This window comes from Neodiprion virginianus, chromosome 5 (genome assembly GCF_021901495.1).
Source record: "Neodiprion virginianus isolate iyNeoVirg1 chromosome 5, iyNeoVirg1.1, whole genome shotgun sequence".
In the NCBI taxonomy this organism is placed as follows: Eukaryota; Metazoa; Arthropoda; class Insecta; order Hymenoptera; family Diprionidae; genus Neodiprion; species Neodiprion virginianus.
In genome coordinates, this window is record NC_060881.1 from 27,577,126 (window position 1) to 27,597,174 (window position 20,049).

The 20,049-nt window shown below is 38.2% G+C and overlaps 2 protein-coding genes across 3 annotated transcripts; one reads left to right on the plus strand and one right to left on the minus strand.

Moving 5' to 3' along the window:
• The first annotated feature begins 2,491 nt into the window (after positions 1-2,491).
• Positions 2,492-10,975, plus strand: LOC124304676 (WD repeat-containing protein 81). Of its 2 annotated transcripts, XM_046763195.1 has the most exons (15): positions 2,492-2,972; positions 3,207-3,366; positions 3,572-3,827; positions 3,959-4,121; positions 4,329-4,742; positions 5,129-5,329; positions 5,402-5,547; positions 5,675-5,862; positions 5,938-6,955; positions 7,104-7,400; positions 7,493-8,758; positions 8,840-9,875; positions 10,160-10,309; positions 10,429-10,535; positions 10,609-10,975. In XM_046763195.1, the coding sequence occupies exons 1-15, from the start codon at positions 2,757-2,759 to the stop codon at positions 10,838-10,840; spliced, it is 5,850 nt and encodes a 1,949-aa protein (XP_046619151.1). In that variant the 5' UTR covers positions 2,492-2,756; the 3' UTR covers positions 10,841-10,975. The 2 variants fall into 2 exon arrangements, with proteins under 2 accessions (XP_046619151.1, XP_046619150.1); XM_046763194.1 differs by having other exon boundaries at positions 7,493-9,875.
• Positions 10,964-19,286, minus strand: LOC124304677 (uncharacterized). Its single transcript, XM_046763196.1, has 22 exons — positions 19,171-19,286; positions 18,625-18,787; positions 18,433-18,545; positions 17,177-18,308; positions 16,713-16,940; positions 16,559-16,600; positions 14,989-15,485; positions 14,468-14,553; positions 14,181-14,334; positions 13,951-13,982; positions 13,731-13,856; positions 13,543-13,617; positions 13,385-13,456; positions 13,049-13,217; positions 12,920-12,969; positions 12,507-12,578; positions 12,207-12,318; positions 12,096-12,127; positions 11,858-11,984; positions 11,689-11,717; positions 11,498-11,560; positions 10,964-11,396 (listed from the first exon to the last, which is right to left on the minus strand). Exons 7-22 carry the CDS (start codon positions 15,474-15,476, stop codon positions 11,149-11,151), a joined length of 1,935 nt encoding a protein of 644 aa, XP_046619152.1. The 5' UTR covers positions 15,477-15,485; positions 16,559-16,600; positions 16,713-16,940; positions 17,177-18,308; positions 18,433-18,545; positions 18,625-18,787; positions 19,171-19,286; the 3' UTR covers positions 10,964-11,148.
• Positions 19,287-20,049: the final 763 nt, after the last annotated feature.

Consider the following 20,049-nt stretch of genomic DNA (forward strand, 5'->3'; position numbering starts at 1 on the left):
ACACAGGTTCGTGTATTTCGGCTGTAACTTTTCATCCGTTGCTCGCAGCGTATTGGGACTACGCCCAATCGATTCCTTTGGCAAAATTACATCGATATAGTGCACCAAAGAGTTTATTCCAGCACTTTTCAAAATCGCGTAAATTTTCGCCAAAAATACAAAGGTTAGCCTTACTTATTTTTGGGCCGAAAAATTTTTGGTCTCAGATTCGATTTGCACGACCTTCTCTTGACTTATTAGACTCCCAGGAACTCAGAAAACGCAGCAAAAAGAGCGTGGGATTAACGGGAGAGAAATGACGACGAAAAGATGACCAGCTGAAAAATGTGGAAAACTCAGGTTCTGGTTTTCTGCCTGTGACTTTTGATCCGTTGCTCGCAGCGTATTGAGACTGCACCCAATCGATTTCTCTCGCAAAATTACGTCAGAATAGTCCACGAAAGAATTCATTCCAGCTCTTTTCAAAATCGCGAAAATTTTCGCCAAAAATACAAAGGGGTTAGCCTTACTTATTTCTTCATTTTTGGAGCCGAAAATTTATGGTCTCAGATTCGATTTGCATGACCTTTTCTTGCCTAATTAGACTCCCAGGGACTCAAAAAACGCAGCGAAAATAGCGTAGGATTAACGGGAGAGAAATGACGACGAAAAGATGACCAGCTGAAAAATGTGGAAAACTCAGGTTCTGGTTTTCTGCCTGTAACTTTTGATCCGTTGCTCGCAGCGTATTGAGACTGCACTCAATCGATTTCTCTCGCAAAATTACGTCAGAATAGTGCACGAAGGAATTTATTCCAGCACATTTCAAAATCGCGAAAATTTTCGCCAAAAATACAAAGGGGTTAGCCTTACTTATTTTTGGGCCGAAAAATTTTTGGTCCCAGATTCGATTTGCATGACCTTTTCTTGCCTAATTAGACTCCCAGGAACTCAGAAAACGCAGCAAAAAGAGCGTGGGAATAACGGGAGAGAAATGACGACGAAAAGATCACCAGCTGAAAAATGTGAAAAACTCAGGTTCTGGTTTTCTGCCTGTAACTTTTGATCCGTTGCCTCACTTATTTTTGGGCCGAAAAATTTTTGGTCTCAGATTCGATTTGCATGACCTTCTCTTGACTAATTAGACTCCCAGGAACTCAGAAAACGCAGCAAAAAGAGCGTGGGATTAACGGGAGAGAAATGACGACGAAAAGATCACCAGCTAAAAATGTGAAAAACTAAGGTTCTGGTTTTCTGCCTGTAACTTTTGATCCGTTGCTCGCAGCGTATTGAGACTGCACCCAATCGATTTCTCTCGCAAAATTACGTCAGAATAGTGCACGAAAGAATTTATTCCAGCTCTTTTCAAAAACGCGAAAATTTTCGCCAAAAATACAAAGGGGTCAGCCTCACTTATTTTTGGGCCGAAAAATTTTTGGTCTCAGATTCGATTTGCATGACCTTCTCTTGACTAATTAGACTCCCAGGAACTCAGAAAACGCAGCAAAAAGAGCGTGGGATTAACGGGAGAGAAACGACGACGAAAAGATCACCAGCTGAAAAATGTGAAAAACTCAGGTTCTGGTTTTCTGCCTGTAACTTTTGATCCGTTGCTCGCAGCGTATTGGGACTGCACCCAATCGATTTCTCTCGCAAAATTACGTCAGAATAGTGCACGAAATAATTTATTCCAGCTCTTTTCAAAAACGCGAAAATTTTCGCCAAAAATACAAAGGGGTTAGCTTTACTTTTTACTTTTTTTTGGAGCCTGTAATCTTTGGACTCAGTTGATTTCTAGGTCCAATTCTTGACCAACCGAACACCCCTTCGTCTTCTTCCTGATGGATATCACCAAATGAGGAATGTGCCAAAGTACTCTTTGCTTATGTTATTTATTTTTGATCTTCTTTTCGTTTACATTGATTCACATCTATATTCATTACTTTAGTTCTTGAACGTTCTTTATATCTCAAATCACTGAGTAGGTATTAATTAAATCTGGACTATAGGTGACTTCCATTCACACCGAAAATATCAAAAATTAAAGTCAAATCACTCGATCATACTTATTTGTATTTGGTACGGTTTTGTATGATTCTGACGACTGTTAACATTAGTTGTTGATGATTTCACCATGTCAGAAATACTTCATTTAGAAGGACAAAGATCAGCCATTTATGTAGACACCACGCAGTATTTTAAACTAGGAAATGTCAACAAGTCGATATAAACTATCACATAGATCGAATTAATGCGTATTATCAATTTATGTGGAGGTTTTGATTTATCAAGAATCGCAATCCGTCGATAAGCTTGGAATGTTGACGATACAGTGTATAAAAACATAGTTAGTTTGCGAACAGTGCGAACTTTCACCTTACCGGCAAATGATGTTACATTTTGACAATTGTCGGTACTACAGCTATTACTCTTATCTATTGCGGTCAGACGAATTATTATACAGATGCCTTCTTTATCGGCGCAGGAAGCAACACAATTTACGCGTGGCATAACGAATTTTGTGCCGTCCTTTTTACAGCAATTGACAGCTGTGTTTGACACATTGACACAGGCAGTCAGCGTGTCGCGTACTCAAAATATTGTCTGAAACCATAAACAGTGATGCTAAAATTCGCAATGAACGGAGAAAACAGAAATCGTCGATCTCGACACATTAATAAGAAATTACTGAAACCATTAACCTGCACGTTCTATTGAGTAGCGTCAGGTTACGTTTATGAATAAAAATTGTTCATTGAGATTACGCATAAATAAATATGGACATACTCCACGAGCAGCTTGGCATACCAAAAAAATACATTCGCCTTTTAAATGGGCGAATTTCAATTACGGTTCACCGAAGTTGGTTAGCTAATTTACTCAGTGTTGGGTCAGTCACTTTTATCACTCATGATCAGCTGTCTGCAGACGTAATTGCAGCACAACCTTCACTTGATGAATTGGGATCTAACTGGCTCCGAATCTACGCTCAGGCAAAAGACAATATTCACTTTCATAATTTACTAGTTCACTTCCGAGATTCATACTTTTGAAATTCTTGTCATGCGCTATGTATCGTTCAAGCTCTTGTAGTTTAGTATTTTATGTGAATTACAAAACGACTTGTAACTCATATGCGATAAATCACAGAATAACAATTGCGTTCATAAAATAAGAATGCAGCTATCATCTGAAGACTTAATCATCCTTAATTTTATATCCTATAGGTATATCAAAAACAACACAGAAATGCAATTCCCTTACCAAGAGCGAGAAACCTGGGGCATGGAAAGACAGAATCAGAATTAACATTTCCACAGCTATTGCATTATGTTATGGAAACTAATCACCACAATTTATGGAAAGAAGCTTATAAAAAATACTACAGTATGTCGAGCCATCCAATGGGCACAATTACTTCTACATTTTTAATATTAGATCAAGTACATTTATTTGAAAATATCATTATTCTACAAATTAGGAATAATAGTTTTGAAATAATCTCAGAAAAGCTATTGAAGTTCCATAACTTTCTGGACCAAGTCTAAGATAAACAGATTTCTGATTACATTGAATGATGAATCATGGGCAGGTAGATGGAATCCAGCCGAGCAAAGAGAACAGTCGAATATAACGGCAAGCAGCAACGATGTGGCTGTAATGAAAGATATTATTACTCGCATGTATGGCTGTCCGATGGTACAGCTGCAGGATGGCAATGTAGTAACTGTTACCCCAGGATCCACACGAGAGCTGCACTGTAATTTATTACCAGCGTTACTCACCATTGAAACAGAATCTTGTTTCATCACAATTCATGAACAAACTGCCAAATATTCCCTCCAAGAGTAAGCTATGCTATTTGTAACACAATGAAATCTTAGCAGTAAAATAAGCAGCGTGATGTAAACAATTCTAATTTTTATTTTTTTTAATTTTAATTGTTCTTTATTTATGTGCTTTTAATCATCAATTTCAGTTCTGTGACGTACAGTCCAGCAGCCCTATCTTCGAGCCATAGCAAACCTTTGTTCCTCATTTATCAGCTACTCCGTCTATTAAGAGATATGCATGATAGAGGTTTAGTTCTTGGAGAAATAACTCTCGGGGATATATTACTCACTGATACTTTCACTATTCAGGTAACTTGGTGTAGTTTGGTTTATTTTTTAAATAAATCTGTATACAGCTTAATCTCAAGCTGAAGAGTAAATCACTTCATAAAATTGTATGCACTCAATTTTCAATTTAGACACATATGGGCAATATATCGTTGATATGGATACATATTATTTATTTGAAACCGACAAACATCGAAATATACTAATAATATTTTTAATTTAACCTAGGTCTTACCAAAAATAACTGACAATATACACTTGAAACCACAACACGAGTGTGGAAGTTCAGCTAGTATTCACGGTCACAGAAAATTAAAGTGTCACGATTACAACAAGGATATCAGCTTGAATTACGAGTATAGTAAAAATTCTGGTAGCCCTTTGTTTGGAATTAACGAAAACATTGATAAACTCTGTGAAATGTGGATTCAGGGGCAAATAAGTAATTTCGATTATTTGACTGCACTGAATAACGTAGCTGGCAGAAGATACGGGGATCCATCCTGCCATCATGTTATGCCTTGGGTGACAGATTTCACATCACGTTGCGGAGGAAATTGGAGAGACCTTACAAAATCAAAATTTCGACTTAATAAAGGCGACCGGCAATTGGATCTTACGTTTGACTCCCATGTAACTGAGGTTCGTTGAAGCTATGAATAAATCATGCATCAATTCTGCTCGTTATTGTCTAGAACCCCGTATTCGTAAAGAATAAATCATAATTTAGAATTAAGCCAGTTTCAATCTTTCCAAACTTTCCAGCCAAATAATATTTGCATTGTCTATAACGTGCATAATATTTTTTTTGGAACTAAATAAGATGTACGCAGCTTTGTATTTGATCGGTTCTTGATTTTGTATATTACTTCGTATTAAAAAGTGTGATTTTTGTCTACAAACGTCTTCAATTTCGCTCTGATCAATAACTTATAACACTCCAAAGTAATTGAGTAATTTGCAATTTGGAAGCTACGCTCATTCTTTCAAAATGATATATCCTTTACAAATATTTTTTTTTAATGCAGGTTGGTCATCATGTTTCGGATGTCCTTTCAGAAATCACTTACTACGTGTACCTTTCTCGTCGCTATGCTCGTTCTGTGCTATGCAAGCATGTGAGACCGCAGTGGGTTCCATGGGAGTATCCCGCGTCTATTCAAAGGCTGCATCATTGGAGTCCTGATGAATGTATTCCACAATTCTTCACCGATCCAAACGTCTTTAAGGTGATGAAATAATTGATGATATAACTCATGTTCTTATGACTTGTCAAACTCTTTTTTCCTCTTTCTTTCTAGTCCATTCATGAAGACCTACAAGATCTGGAAATTCCAGCATGGGCAACGTCTCCCGAAGATTTTATAGAAAAGCATCGCGAGGCTTTGGAAAGTATATACGTTTCTGAAAGACTACATCACTGGATCGATCTCACTTTTGGTTACAAGTAAATTTATGAAACGTATTTACTAATTAACATCGTAACATTACTATCAATCTATGTTTCCCTTAAAACTGAATATATAGTGATATTCACATGCGTTCGGTATAATTTACATTCCTCTTCTCGACAGATTATCAGGCTCAGCAGCAGTGAAATCAAAAAATGTGTGCTTGCAGTTAGTCGATAATCACAAAGGGTTAACAAATTCTGGGATAGTGCAGGTGTTTACATTGCCACATCCGCAAAAGCTAGTGCCTTCACCTTACTGGAGTAAAAGTCCACCTCGTTTACAGAAACCAAACTTGAGGGAGAGAATAAGTATGTAAGATGAAAAAAAAAACTTTTTTACCTCACGTATATTCGTGGAGTTATAACAGCTTATTTATCCCATAGAAAGTGATCGTTCTGGTGAAAGAATCAGTGAAGATGAAGGTCACAGTTCAGGCTTTGAAGAAGACGAATCTGCGGCCAATTCTAATCCTTCAAGGTCATCGCCACTAGCTTTGAGTCGTTTACTCAGTCGATCTCGGAGCTCCTTACTCGCTCCTGACGATATTCCAAAAACTGATAAATCGTCGATGCAAATTATTCTTCCCAAAGACTACAACCCAGTGGCGGCACTTGTGCAGGTTGAAACTACATATGCTTTTCTAAACAAAGCGACTCACCAGACTTATAAGTCAAATCCAATAGCCCATGACAGCTTGACTAACTACAAGCAAATTGTAGCCTCTAGTAGAATCAAGGAACAGCAAATACTTGGGTGTTTGATAGCCGAAATATTCCTTTCTGCAAGATTGAGAGCGTCAACGAAAGCTGCATACATGACATTTAATGAGAGATTCAGTGCCTGTGTCAATTTGTTAAAGGCATCACCGGATGCCCTACCAAGATGTGTGAGAAGCGCAGTAGCCTTGCTGCTTCAGGCTGACGTGATACCAAAGAGCTACAATTTCGAAAGTGTGGATAATAATGACCCTGCTTCAAGTTCGAACAATGTACAGTTTCGTTATCTGACAGTAACTAACGTTGGTCTACCTCCGCCCTCTGCCCATCAATTGCTACAGTCGATTTTGTCTGGAAGCTTGTTTCCCTTTCCTAAATACTTCAAACGTTTGTTCGGGGTGGTCGAAATGCTGCAAGAATACAATAGCCTTGTTCAAAGTTTGAATCTAGTTACACATAGGGCTCAGGAAAGTGAATCAATGTCTGTTACACAAACTCAATACCTCTGCAAGATCAGCGAGTGTAAAGTCAAAGCTGCAGCAAGAGACCTTGAACGACTTCTCCCTGAAATGGGTGATACTTCAGAAGCTTATCTCGAATTAATAGTACCCCATATTCGTCAAATAATGGAGGAACCTTACTGTGCTGTTTTAGCTGCTTGGTACTTATTTGATCCTATTGCCAAGTAAGTCTTCGTTAAATTTTACTCAGTTCTGACCTCTTGAAACCTGTTGATTTCATTTTATGAACGAGCTCTGATATCTGCATTTGAGAAGAGTTTCCGATAAGGCATCTGAAATCTGTAATAAAAATTGTTTATTGTTTATTTACAGAGTTATAGGACCAAAACATTCCGCAATGGCTCTACTGGAACCAATTGTAAAGTTGTATGAAAATGGTTCCATAATGGATAGTGAATCTGAAATAGACGTTTTGTCTTCCATGTCACCTGCAAAGCACAGGACAGTGAGACTTTACCACCGTAGTTTTCTTTTAAAGCTTATGGTTAGACTTGGACTGCGCAAATTTTTAGACAACTTTATTACACCGTTAGTAGAGGCGGTTGGCGGCTACAGAGACAATTTACAAAACCCCTCTAACGTGAATTACTGTAGGAATGGAAACCTCAAGTACGTACAATCATTTTCACATTTCATAAACTGTAATCATGTCATCAATCAAAGTTTCAATACTCATATAGTTTAAAAAATTTTTGATCAAGGACATGTGATCTTGGCGGTAGCTGTAGCGATGCCGAAGCAATGCTATCACCCTTAGACGAGGATTCTTCTGGTGATTCTGATCGAAACGGTTCTACTTCTTTAGGCCAATCAGCCAGCGATTCCAAAGTATTACTTTCAACTGATAACGAAATAGAAGACGTTTTCGTTCTTGAAACAGAGGAAAATTCTCCACCTTCCAATGCTAGTGTACCTTATAACATAGATGTTCATTTGGAGCTGAACTTGAGTTTGAACGATCTCTCTGATGAAGCAAATAAAACCTCACCACCAAGCAGTATGAAATCGCCGACTATTCCGATACCAAAAAGAGTCGAAGGTGGTAAACTAGTCACTGGTTTCAACAGCATCGGTTGTCACGTTGGTAGTAAAACATCCAGTGAAGACATACCGTTCAGCAATTCATACGTCGGGAATGTCACCACTGGAAGTAACAAAGCTACGGACAGTACAAGCACAACAAATGTTGAAACTTTGAAGGAAGTTACTTTGCATTGTGAAAATGATGATCATCCTGAAAACGTTGACGTCAATGATGAAACAGTTTGCATGGATCTACCGCTACAGAAGTTAGTTCCTATTGATTGCAAAGTGTCTGAAATGAGCGCAGAGTCTGTCATTTGGTTGTCTCATCGTCTAGGACCAGTTCTAACTGCTCGTTATCTGTCACGGAATCTTCTCAGGATGTTAACGCTCTGCTACGCTGGAACAGAAAACTTGACCCCTATATCCAAGAATGAGACAGCAAGACCGGATGACCAGAGTAAATGGCCAAACACAATGCTTGTCGGGGATCGAAATGCATCCAAAGTTTTAGAATGCCTCACTGCTATTGCAGGCTTGTATGGTGAGCAAATAATTTTACTGCAATACTTGGGTCACATGGTGGAATTACTGGCTTTGTGTAAACGGAAGCTGACCCCAAATCTGGAGGGTGGTTTAGTTTCTTGCCTGGCACTCTTGACACACATTATAGGATTCCTCAGTGATTCTGCGCTCATGGATGCCCTTCACGAAACTATATTAAGATCAGTTCTGCATCCGGCTGTGAGGATACTTTCGACAACCCGTTATACCTTTCCAAATGGTGTAGTGGCACGCAGCGCATTGGCTGACAAATATATTGCAGTGACATTCTGCTTGAGCCAAAGACTAGGATCGGAGATGAGTAAAACGCAGATAGCAGTTTCTATTCAGCGTTTTTTTCTAGCTTTTGACAAAGCGCATGGTCAAATTAGTAAAAACGTGTACGTTGGAGATATAGAGCGAAAAATCGTCAATTCTGCAAAGAAGATCAATCCTAACAAAAAAAATTCTACAACCAACAGTCTAGCTGCATCTTGCAATGAGAGCAGCTACTTCGAAGTGTTATCAGATGGTTCCACTCAGGAATGGGCTGTCAGAGAATTGTCTCCATGTATGCAACAAGTCCAGTACAGCACAAGCGACGAAATCACCGAATCTTTCTCACCCCCTGTAATCGAAGATAGTTGTTTGACGGATTCCAAACGAAACAAAGCACTCGATGAACTCAGAGCAGTCTTCACTATGGAGTTAGCACACAAATCGTATGTAACATTTTATCGTTACATCGGGGATGATGCTATGGAGCAAATTCTGAAAAATCATCAACTAATCAGAGATCTTTGTTACGAATATGAACAAGAAACTCGACCTTCTTGTTCTAACGTTGATTTTGCACCTGTAGATTTCAACTCTGATACAAGGGATGCAGAGAGTTTTGGAAAAATATCTGTTGTTGGAAATCGCATTGAAGTTCAAAGAAAGAGTCCATCCCCGCAAACACAGTCTTCAAGTGATAACGGGTTATCAGTAAGCAGAGAGATGATGTCTACCAGTCGGCACCTTAGAGGAAATTGGTTGGCATATTGGGAGCACGAAATCGGCAGACCCGATAAAGATACCAGATTTAACATTAAGCAAATAAAACTTCAAACATTCGTCGGTCACACTAGTAGCGTCAGATGTCTTCATGTCCTTGACAATGAGAATAGCTTTATGAGCGGAGGGCGAGACAAAAGTGTGAAACTTTGGAGCCTGAGAAGTCAGGGAGATGGTAGTGCGGTATCACAATGTCAATACACTTACACAGGACACAAAAAGTCAATACTTGCCTTAACGTTTCTGGAATCTCTGAGGTATGCGGTCACTTGCGATGGGTCCATTCACTGCTGGGATCCGTTCATGGGTTCACTGTTAGGGTCTCCGGAATGCGTCCGTCCTGCACCTGTAAATACTCTGGCAGCTTGTCCTATTCCGTCTACAATGCTGCTTGCTGCTACTACAGATATGACATTAAGAGTTATTGACTGCAGAACATTTCAGTATGTTAATGAAATGAAGGTGAGCAACTAAAAGACGCATGACGTATTTAGTAATAGATGTTGTAACGCAAATACAGATGCCTCTAATAAAAGCATTCCGATAATGTTTAATTAAATACAAACTGTGGAAGGAATTTCTGTATTATTTCCTTTAAGAACAAATTATGTACTATCAAGTCCCTTGATTGCTGCAGGTTAGAAGAATTGTAACACTACAGAATAATCTCAATTGTTCCGAGGTCTTTACCTTCATAATATCTATTTCAGATGAGTTTTAATAGGTAGCTACTTCTTTAATTTCAGGTCTCTATGAATCCAACTGGTTTAATACGATGTATAGCGGTAGCTCCTAGTGGGCATTGGATTGCCATGGGTCAGGCATCTGGATTTCTTGCAATTTTAGACATTCGTACTGGACTAATTATAGCATCATGGAAAGGTCACGAATGTGAAGTATGTATTTCTCTCTACCTTACTGTTACTTTATGCTATCATGTAGTTATTTTAACGACTAATCACCTTGTGAACATGAATGTAGCAATACGTGATCAAATTTTAACTACTTATTCCAGGTGTTGCAGTTGGAAGCATTAAACGACACAACTATCATTAGCTCTTCCTTAGACCAGTCTATCGCAGTATGGAGTGCAGTTGACGGAAAATTGAAATTTCATTTGAAGTAAGTACCCAGTATTACAGAATCAACATCTGACTCAGAACCATCTCAATTTGTATTTTGATTGACGTTCCAGAGGGACAACAGAACCGGTACACTGTTTGTCCATCTACGATCAAGAGTTGATATCAGCTACAACTGCAAATCGCATCGGAGTTCACACCTCTGTAGAGGCAACAGCTTCATTTTCTTCGACTAAATTACGATCAGATACGTTTAAAGGTGATCTTACAGCCATGTCTGTACTTCCTCTGAATAGACTTCTTCTGCTAGGTGCTGACAACGGTGGAATTTCCCTACTATGTTAAAATAGGATAGTAACAATTAGATAAATCTACTATTATCCATCGGCATTCATCAGTATTGTCATTCGTTACTACGAAGTTTTCATACTATCCAATATTCATGTGATAATTGGCAAATAAAAAAGAAGTACGGACTTATTTACACATTTTCTTTGTATGTTCACGCTATTACTCTCAGTATTTTAACATTTATAGTTCCATACACACAACGATTTGTGATGAATAACTTTTCACGGAAACTTGAATGCGTGTATCAGGTAAATTTAATGTGGAAAATTGTAACATGCAAATTATTAGTTAGGTGTTAATTTTTATTCATCTTCGTTAACATTCACATCAGGAGAATTAGTCTCTTCCATTTCTAGGATCCTCTGTTTCCGTTGACTCTGTTTGGAGAGCGGCATGATCACTCTTCCGGATGACGGTGGTGGTTTTGGCGGCCTCATTAATTTTTTTGAATATTGCAACATATCCCTGTCCATTGCTGGTCCACTAATACGATTAGAATAACGTGGTTTTTCTATTTCTTCATCTTCATCTTCGCAGCAATAGTCGTGATCTATAATTTGCGATTGGGTACAGTTCTTCGAACATTTAGAACAAGCAAATAGACGTTCGATTTTTTTATAGACTACATCTAGGATCCAGTTGAAGGCTGACCTGATCTTACAGCTTCTATGTAATCCAAATACTCGGGATCAAAGCTTGACATTCTGTTGACATCTAGAAAATACGATTTAGGTGTTGGATAGGATGTTGGTAAACTTATATGTATTAACATTTAGAAACAATCGAATCCATGATACGCAATTATCTGAAATATCATGCAACGAATAGCGCTTAATAAATACCTTTTGAACATAGAGACTCATTTCTGCTTCTGTAAATGAGAAATTCTTAATACTAATCGTCAAATTTTTACGAAAAGTCTTATTAATATTTCGTGGTATATAATTCGAAATAAAATATCTGCGTGGCAGATGAATTAATCATCATTATTCCAGGAATCTTTATAATTACGGTTCAGTTTCATCAACTATTTCTTTCCACCGGTACGTCTTTTCGTGTATTTCGGGACGGCGATTTGACGCTTCTCGAGATTTGGCGTATCTTCGTCTCACGACTGCGATTGACGGTTCAATGTCCTCTGTTCGAAAATATTAGCAAGTCAGAATACGGTCAGAAAGTTCTGTACTCAGTTCTCCAAATTCTTCTTAAATTCTCTACTGAGCTAATACCATCATTAAAATTCACTTGCCATTAATGTGGCTCAACCCCGTCTGCTGTTCCCTGTCCAACAGACGAAATATGCAATAATAAAGAGGTATCATAACTGCTTCTTCAATGGCAATTTATATTCTGTATTTACCAACTATCGTGAGTGTAGGATCTGTTGTTAGGGTAACAAGATGAGGATCGACCCGGAGGTGATGAGGATCTTTGCGAATGATGTAATTTGGAGGAATGCATTCGCTCTGCAGCTATCGGGAATTTTATTAGTACACCAATTCGAGTCTTTAAAAAATATCTTTAATCAAAAAATTTCATATTTTAAATGCTGAAAGATTCAAAAATGCATCTTGTACATAGGCAACTAGTATATTTATCAGGATAAAACCTGTCTACACACAGGGGGATTCATTCTATCGTAACTTAGAATTTTCCTTACCTCGAGGCATCAGTTCTTCAGGGTGTAGTTCCTCGTTTATCGGTGGCTCTTCATCAAAATCTGGACTTCCCCCTATTTATAAATGAACTATCAAGATTATACAAATCTGAGATAAACAAAATTTACAGCGGAGTGGCATTATAATCTCGCTGTTGGGATTGTGACACGACCGGAATAGCAATTCATACTCCTCGCCATTGCGAAGCTAGTGCGGCCCCTAGTAGTAGTTATATGGGAGAGTAGAGAGAGAGAAAGAAACATTTCTAAACGGATAGTTTGAAAATCACGAGACGGAGGCATTTGGCCCCTCTTAACCAAGGATACCCTTTAAATATAGTTTCTTGCGTAACTCGTTTCATTCATGGCCGACAAAGGTATAGTCAATATATTAGAAATCACAAATTTCAACCAACCGTTCATCGTCGTGTTTGAAGAAAATGACCTCATCCGTGCTCTCGAATCACTGTTGAAGTAAAAAAAAATTATAGAAGCTATGATTGGCGGTCACTAAACAATATTGCTGGTTCAAAAATTTGACTTACGACCCTGTGAAGGACATTTCTGTAGGATCAGAGAAAGTAACGTGTTCCATGTCCTCAAGCCATTTGAAATTGCCAGATTTTTCTGGATCCAAGTATCTGCTTGTCGTTGTGATATTTTGTATCGATGTATCAACGTCCAACGTACCATCGGTGTCATCGTTGATGGACCCTTAAAAAAAATCTGACACATTCATGCATGACTATCAGCATTTGCATCATTCCTGAATCACGCGAATATTTAATTTTACACAAGTAGGCAATTAGAAGCTGGTACTCATATCACTAACTACGGAATTAAAAATAAGCGGATTCTTGTCTATTACAAAAAAAATTTACCATAACGAGTGGTATGTTCGTTTCGTTGCTGTCGTGGAAATTGCGCTGCATAATATTGACGAGAGTTAATGTCTGAAAATAAAATACATTTTACCACATAAGTCAAGGTTTGTTTTGTCAAGCCTACAGTGTCGACTACGGTTAGTAGTCTGTCTTACCATTGATCCTACTATTGCTTGATGTGCGCGATCTGGATCTCCGATTTTGAGAATTGCAACAACTTCCGCTGTCACCTGAAATAGCACGAAATGAGGAAACTGACGTTTGCGGTACTATGTTTTTGTTTGTACATCAATTTAAATACACTCACGGACATTGTTAATGTTTATAGAAAAATATTACTTACTACCTCCTCGTAGGGACACGCTTGACCTTTCTTCACAAGGATAAAAATCCTGTTCGCTTAGACACATGTCGACACAGTGTGTGTCTATGACTGGTTCCCTTTTTGGACAACAGGTGTACGGTGAACCTTCACAGAAAATAGAAGTAAGGAAAATTTAAAGAAATTTGGGAATCAAATATTAGAAGTACTATTTGCCAGCGACATGATGTCATTGATGTACCTGGAGGTGGCATTGCTTCCCCTGGATCGAGTCTGAAAATTTACAAATCGAAAGATTATTGTCAGTAATTTGAATGCGAAATAAATCTGTCACAAAATTCATCCTACCAGACCAGTAGATAGATGAACTATTCATACATCTGCGATAGTTTTTCACCGTGAAAATAAAACCAGTCTTGAGCATTTGAAACTTTTTCTATGAACGTAAGGGTATATTATAGACGTACTTACGCACAAGGAGGAAGGTCCATCATCCGTTCAACACGCCGTCTAGTTTCCGAGATAGCGCATGGTCCGTGATTTTCGGCTTTCTTGAAAGTCTTGTCACTTATCCCATGTAGCAATGCATCTGCCTGAGACACGTCAAGATCGGTTGGCAGGTGAGCTGAAAATCAGAGTCCATGTGTGTACAGCGTCTTAGGATATTCTCACTTTATCATACGAAATACTCTGTGTTTATGAACTTTTCAGCTTTCGAAGAAACTCTTTTCAAATGTTTATAAATTGGAAATACTAACGAGACTCGTCAATCAGTCTTTCAAAGTAGCGACTTCTGCCCCATGTTGGTCGGGACTCGAAACCCGCGATCTCCTTCCGATATGACCTAGAATATTTGATGGAAAATAAAAATTCCAACTCATATCACGTCGTTACAGCCTACCGAAACATAAAGAAATAGTATGCAATAGTTCGTAGATAGAAGGCAGCCTGTACATCATTGGCTTTGAATACTGAACTCCATTGCAATTTTCGTGTTTAAAAGATTCACAACTAGTTAATGGAAGTTGAAAAAGTAATTTAAACGAAACTTTTCATCATTTTACGTTCAATAAACTATTAATTTGCTTATAGTTGTGTGATATGTGAAACATTAGACTAATGATTCCCTGATCTAAAGACGTGTTTATACTTCTGAAATAACAATTGAATGCATTTCTATACATACGGCGGTCTAGATTAAACGAACAGAGGACTGCACCCTATTTCAAAAGCAAACGTTACTAGAGAATCTTGTAAACTGTATCGAACATTTACTTACTGGTATGGGATTGGCGGGAATGGTACAAACTTAGGTGTTGGCCTTGAAATCCTCTCGCAGTCATTCGGTTGTTTTTTCTTATTTCCAGAACCAGCTTCCGCATTTTTAGGATCGACAAGTTCTTGGGAATTTTTATCAGCAGATTCCAGTAGCTGCTGCTGGGACGCCGGTTGTTGGGATGATGATAACGACGAAGAAGCCGGTTTGTCAGGCTTATTCTTTGAATGATAAGCCTCCTCGGCAAGTTTGCACGTGTCTTTAAAACAATCAGCGAAATGCTTGGGCTTCAGTTTCGCCTTCTTCGCCGAATTCGTACTGGCGTGTGACCACTTGGGCAGTGGCTCGATTGAAATAGCGTAGTAGCCGTGAAGCCCGAAATTTGGAATTTCCTGAACAGCCACAAACTGACAAAGATCACCTCCGACGGATGTGAATACCGGAGGATAAGCCAGCGCCGCTATTTTTCTCGGCTTGACTAAAGACAGCATTTCCGTAGCCTGACGAAGTTGGCAATAAAATGTATATACTGATTTCAACTCGAAGCATTTTTCCTTTTTTCATTTCGCATTTTTTTAATGGATATTGCTAATTTTTAAATAACGAAAACTAAGAGCTAAATGGACTCAGTGAAGTATCTCGATATTCCTCACAAATTATCGCATTTAACTACAATTGACCTGGGGACCTTGTAATTTGGAGGAAAAGCCTGCAGCGGTCCATCGGGTGGAGCTTTTTCAAATATCCCAGCGAGTTTGTTGCGCTGCATGACGAAGAGAAGAAGCTTAAGGTACTCGGTCCGCATGTTGGCTTCTGGTCCGTCAGATTCCATGTCGCGAAGTTTTTTCACCCATAGCGCGGCGATGGTTCGGTCTAATATCGAACAGAACCAACGCCACTTGCAATTTCAAGTTATCACGCGTGGGTATTGCATACACGTATTTTCAAAATATTTTACTTTGTAAAAGTCAGGTGGCAATTGTATTTTACCTTTTGCATCTGGCAGGTTAAGTACCAAAGGTTTGGCGAATTTTAAATAAAAATTAAAGTCGTCCATGTCTCTAATTATTGCTGTGCAGTGCAACGGCCATCTGCTACGCTCAATTTAAAAGAGGATACCTCTACACACGATAGTTTACTTTTGAAAAACAGTTCCCATGAAATATTGTATGGTTATAAAGCGCAAAAGTTAATGAAACAGACGGGTGAAAAATTAACAATAGAAAACAGCTTTGATATTCTACCTTGTTCGCTCTCGATCGTGCAGTCAAAAGATTCGTACGCGCATGATATTTAACAGACGTATTTATCATATTTTTATAATTATTTATTCATACCAAGCTATAATACCGAGACGCTTACAATGTGTCATATATGTAGAAATTTTGATTAAAGTGCTTTGTAAACGAGTGCAAGATTACACTAAAGCGGAAGACTCTTCTTTTCTTCTCGGCTCTAATACCGAATTACTACTTGTAAGGTCCATCGATCATTAACGAAAACTATGACGTCCTACGATGAGTCACAATATTAGTTTAAATGTTCTGCCTACCCCTAAAACAAAGCTTCATACCTTTTTTGGACAGGTCCAACGTCGTCTTGACCTTCCTTATAGCTGTAACAGCATTTTCAGATACTTAGGTGTTTTTTCTTTTTTTGTTTTTTGCTTTACGTTTATTATCGATGCAAGCGGATAAGTTAATCCTAATAGATAAGCTATATTTTACCTTTGCGAAATGGAGAGCCACGTTTCGGAGAGGATGTAACTGACTTCAACAGATGCCCTTTCGACAGCTTTTGAAAAGCAAACGTCTCCTCGAGAGCTTCTAAAATGACAGTTGCATCAGAAACGTCCGAGAAGGCATCGTTTGGTTCGTACATATGATAAATGACTTTGCCAAGTTTCACCAAATCCGCAGTATCCTCGTTGCTATCTGATTGTGAGTCTCCACAGCCTGGTCCGCAACAATTACAACAAATATGTGTGAGACTACGCGTGAATTACAGCAAGACCAAATTTTTGTTTAATTTGTTCAAGAATTCGCGATTCTGCTTCTGAATATTTATTTCGACATTGCTTTTAAATTCTTTCAAAAAATTTACAGCAGAGTTTGAAAAAGTTGGTAAATCAAAAACTTTTCAAGTAAGAACCAGTCGGTTTTTTTTCTTTAATTTAAGGAGAGCTCAATACCAAAAGAATTGTACACTCTGCAAGAGGATACAATTTCCTTGGCACAGCGAAATAATTTCAAGTAATTCGTTATAGAATTTTATTCGCAGCCAAGCATTTCCTCAAGTTCGCCACTTTCGTATAATCTCTTGACATCATCGCCACCACCGATAAACACGCCATTGACGAAAACCCTCGGGACAGATGTTCCCCCGGTTATGGTCCCCATGATTTCCTGAATATCTTCACCGTCGGCTCGCTTATCCAATTCCAAAACGGTATACGGTTGGTCGAGATCATCAAAAATATTTTTAGCAGTCTCACAGTACGGGCAGTAAGTCTTGGAGAAGATTATCACCTGTGTATTGTAGATCAAGTTCTCCACCATCGACCTCAATCCTATGTTGCAAATGTCAGACAGTTTGCTTTTGGGTTTTTGTGTTGCGTTCAAAACACTTTTTACAGTCATTACTCATTGTCATTCTCGCAACAACTTAATTACTTAAATCACAAAGTTTACCCTGTAAATGGTTTTCATGCATATTACAATAAACGGTAGACTTTTCACTGGAAAAGCCCGCAGCAGAGTGCACTAAATTGAATCAGATTATGGAGTTCTTTTCTGAAGACGTCCAAATCTCTAAATTTCCATTGCAGTTTATGTTACATGAATTTTGCGACAAAAATATTCACTGCCGTAATGACTATCATGAATCAGTATAAGGTTTTCATGTTAGAGTGATAATGAAGATTTTTTAATATACCTCCGTATCGCGATGCTTGGGGGACTTGTCTCGATGGTTGCATTTGCTGCGAATGATAATCAGAGCAATAATTCTGATCGTCTAATGACACACTGATATTTTCTATTTCCTGATCGTCATATCCCGCGAAATCATGAAACTCATCGTCTAATTGTAAGGAAGAGTGAAAAGTTTGAAACAGTTCCAAGTGGTTTCGAAGATGTTACCAGAGAAGAACGTCTGCCCTGGTAATACATTTATGACGACTTTTTTGGACAAACCATCGCCCCAAAAACTCGACGATTTGGTTCTTTCAAGAGCGGCCTGAATGAACCTCGGGGAATAACTTCCACGAGGATGTTCGTAATCTTCCGTCGATGCCAAATTCCTCATAACTCTTGTATCATATGCTGCAAGTGAACAAAGCATTAGCCTAGGTATTTTGAGTAATCGAAGATTAATTAGAATACCGATATCAACGTAAAGTAGACGTAAAGGAGTGCAGTTTAATTTGGGAGACAAAATTTAACATACCATTCCGATCCAGATAGCAATAATTATCTTTCAATTTCAAACACGAATGTTGACCAGCAGCTACTGATTTCCCACTGGAATCGGGAATGAAGTATTGTTCGTAATTGCCTTGACTGGGAAATCAGTTCGATAGTGATCATTTTGCACTAATTAATAAAATGTAATTTTTTATAAAAATGAAACAAAACAGACCCTTCGCAGTGTTGTTCATCGAAGTCATAGTTTTCAGATTCAGATTCGTCTAGAGGCGGTGAGAGACAAGATTTATTTCTGTGATCGTGAAAATCATTATAATTCAAAGCAATATATTCGTCATTGTTGTCGAATTCATCCTCTTCGATGTAGTCATCGCAACCTGCATACGAACAGCCGTTATTTCCTGCGTGCATTTTTGGACAAAGAGGATTTAATGGACTTTCAAAAATTCATTTAATATTTTAAAATCATATGACTCTTGACATTGTGAAACACGGGCCACGAGAGCAGCCTCTCAAGTTGTTTCCACGGGAAACAAAGAAACGCGCGAATTCAGTGCAACAACATTTTGCTCGCATTTTCTTTTCTATGACTTCAAGTATAAAATCAAATATGCAATGAATACTACCTTTAGCTTTTAGTTAAAGAATTTATAGTCGAACTCAGAAATTTTTTTTTTAAACTTCCAATATGTAATGGAGTCCAGCGTAAAATGAGTCTAAATATTCTGTGATAGATTTATTTCTTGTACGTATCACAGACCGATGTAGTATTATTATCTATATTTACATCAGTCGGAAGAAAAATTATATCACAAGCTAAAAACTTTACTACGAAATTAGCTTAAGCCAAAGCACAATACCGTGCATTAGAATTATGAGATTCACGCATGTATTGACGTAATAATTATTTAGAGTCGGCACAGCTCATTCGCATACATTACTTAACGTGAAAGAAAAACACTTCGCATGTCCTTGAACGCTAAGAACGTTGTCATTAAACAACTACAACTGTTCATACATAAATCACTTATAATATTAGAATGGAATTATAACTAAGATTGGGGAACAGCTAATCTTGGTGAAGCAAAGCGTACGAAACTTTCTTAAATGGTGGAAATCAGGCAAAAATGAAAGAAAAGCTTGTAATTTTTTGTACCCATCACAAGCGGTCGGTATGCTCTTTGATGCCGCATGACGTAAAGTGTGTTTTAATTTTCAGCAATATTTGCTTTGCACAACTTTTAAATAAATTATAAATTGACAAGTTCAGTCATTACGAAAAAGCAGTACAGATGTCATTTCATTCTGTTCGAGTGTAGTACCAAAGTAAAATCGACAGTTCCATTGATTGAAAATCAGGTGAATGTTTATTATCGTAAGCCTGGGTAAGTTTAGATTTTCGGATGCAACTTTGGAACAGCGGGAAATTTTCGGATTTCAGCGTGAAATTCAAGATCCGAAAGTTTTTGAATTTTGGCGGGAAATTTCCGGATCTCAGCAGGAAATTCAAGTTTCGAAAGTTTTTGAATTTTCGCGGAAAATTCGAAATCCGAAAATTTCCCGCTGTCCCAAGATTGCACCCCTAGTTCAAAGTTAACCCTGTTTACGGTATCCTTTCGTTTGTATTTCCGTGGTACGA

Bases quoted from the DNA above. Each gene is read 5' to 3' on its own strand.
- LOC124304677 (XM_046763196.1), bottom strand. From the start codon at position 15,476: ATGCTGTCTTTAGTCAAGCCGAGAAAAATAGCGGCGCTGGCTTATCCT. The intron at 14,335-14,467 runs GTTAGTATTTCC...TCTGATTTTCAG, and splicing joins AAGACTGATTGACGAGTCTC to CTCACCTGCCAACCGATCTT. The intron at 13,857-13,950 runs GTACATCAATGA...TTTTCTGTGAAG, and splicing joins GGAAGCAATGCCACCTCCAG to GTTCACCGTACACCTGTTGT.
- LOC124304676 (XM_046763194.1), top strand. From the start codon at position 2,757: ATGGACATACTCCACGAGCAGCTTGGCATACCAAAAAAATACATTCGC. The intron at 4,122-4,328 runs GTAACTTGGTGT...AATTTAACCTAG, and splicing joins CTGATACTTTCACTATTCAG to GTCTTACCAAAAATAACTGA. The intron at 4,743-5,128 runs GTTCGTTGAAGC...TTTTTAATGCAG, and splicing joins TTGACTCCCATGTAACTGAG to GTTGGTCATCATGTTTCGGA.